We start from the raw sequence: 904 nt of genomic DNA on the forward strand, positions 1-904 counted from the left end.
GCTGTTGCTGCTGCTGCTGTGGCTGCTGCTGCTGAGGAACGTCGCTGAAGGGTCCCCCCCGCTGCTGCGGATGATGCAGCAAGCGCTGCTGCTGGTCTTGCTGCTGCTGCTGCTGCTGTTGCTGCGGCAGTTGCTGCTGCCTACCCACCGGCTGCTGCTTGGGGGGCGGCAAGGGTGGCATATCAAGGAAGTGCTGCTGCTGCTGCTGCTGCTGCGGCGGCAGCAGCGTCGGGCTGCCGCGTGGCCTCTGAGTTGGAATGTGGGACTCGCTGCTGCTCATGCTGCTGAGAAGAGGCTTCCCTGCTGCTGCTGCTGCTGCTGCTGCACTGGGCCCATCATGCAATTCTGCGTGGCACAAGAAGCAGCAGCAGCTCAAAACAAACAGATGTCCCTTCAGCAGCAGCAGCAGCAGCAGCACAGACACAAGCAGCTGCAGCAGCAACGGCGCAACGCCGCCAAACGCAGCAGCACCACCCCCCGCAGCAGCAGTAGCAGCAACTGCAGCAGCAGCAGCAGCAGCAGCAGCAGCAGACCCGTGGAGCCCTGAAGAGACAGTCTTGGAGACACCATGTCGAAGAGATCCTGAGCAGCAACAGCAAGGCTGCTGCTGCCGTCCGCCTGCTGCTGCGAGCGAGACATGAACTCCGGCAAGTCCATTTCGGGGCCCTGCAAACGCATGCAGACACAAGCCCCGCGCATGCAGCAGCAGCAGCAGCAGCAGCGGTAGCAGCAGCAGCAGCAGCACAGGAGAACGCACCGGCTGGCCCCCGCTCATGGACATGTGCCTGCAGCAAAGACAGAAAAGACGCAGCAGCAAACAAGGTTACTACTACTATTGCTTCAGCTGCTGCTGCTGCAGCTGCTGCTGCTGCTGCTGCTGCTGCTGCTGCTGCTGCTGCTGCCT

General features: G+C 62.4%; 2 protein-coding genes across 2 annotated transcripts in view; both read right to left on the bottom strand.

The window, feature by feature from the left end:
• Positions 1-781, bottom strand: part of ETH_00036335 (uncharacterized protein) — a gene marked incomplete at both ends in the record, with an annotated part of 951 nt that extends 170 nt beyond the window's left edge. The window contains 3 exons of the mRNA XM_013375157.1: positions 1-345; positions 534-666; positions 758-781. Coding sequence (XP_013230611.1) covers positions 1-345; positions 534-666; positions 758-781 — 502 coding nt within the window. The remainder of the gene's footprint in view (positions 346-533; positions 667-757) is intronic.
• A 59-nt stretch (positions 782-840) lies between these two features.
• The window catches only part of ETH_00036340 (uncharacterized protein), a gene marked incomplete at both ends in the record, with an annotated part of 1,102 nt that continues 1,038 nt past the window's right edge, over positions 841-904 (bottom strand). The window contains one exon of the mRNA XM_013375158.1: positions 841-902. Within this exon, the coding sequence (XP_013230612.1) occupies positions 841-902 (62 nt within the window). The remainder of the gene's footprint in view (positions 903-904) is intronic.

The sequence above is a fragment of the Eimeria tenella genome, genomic scaffold (genome assembly GCF_000499545.2).
Source record: "Eimeria tenella Houghton genomic scaffold, Eth_scaff2571, whole genome shotgun sequence".
NCBI lineage: Eukaryota > Apicomplexa > Conoidasida > Eucoccidiorida > Eimeriidae > Eimeria > Eimeria tenella.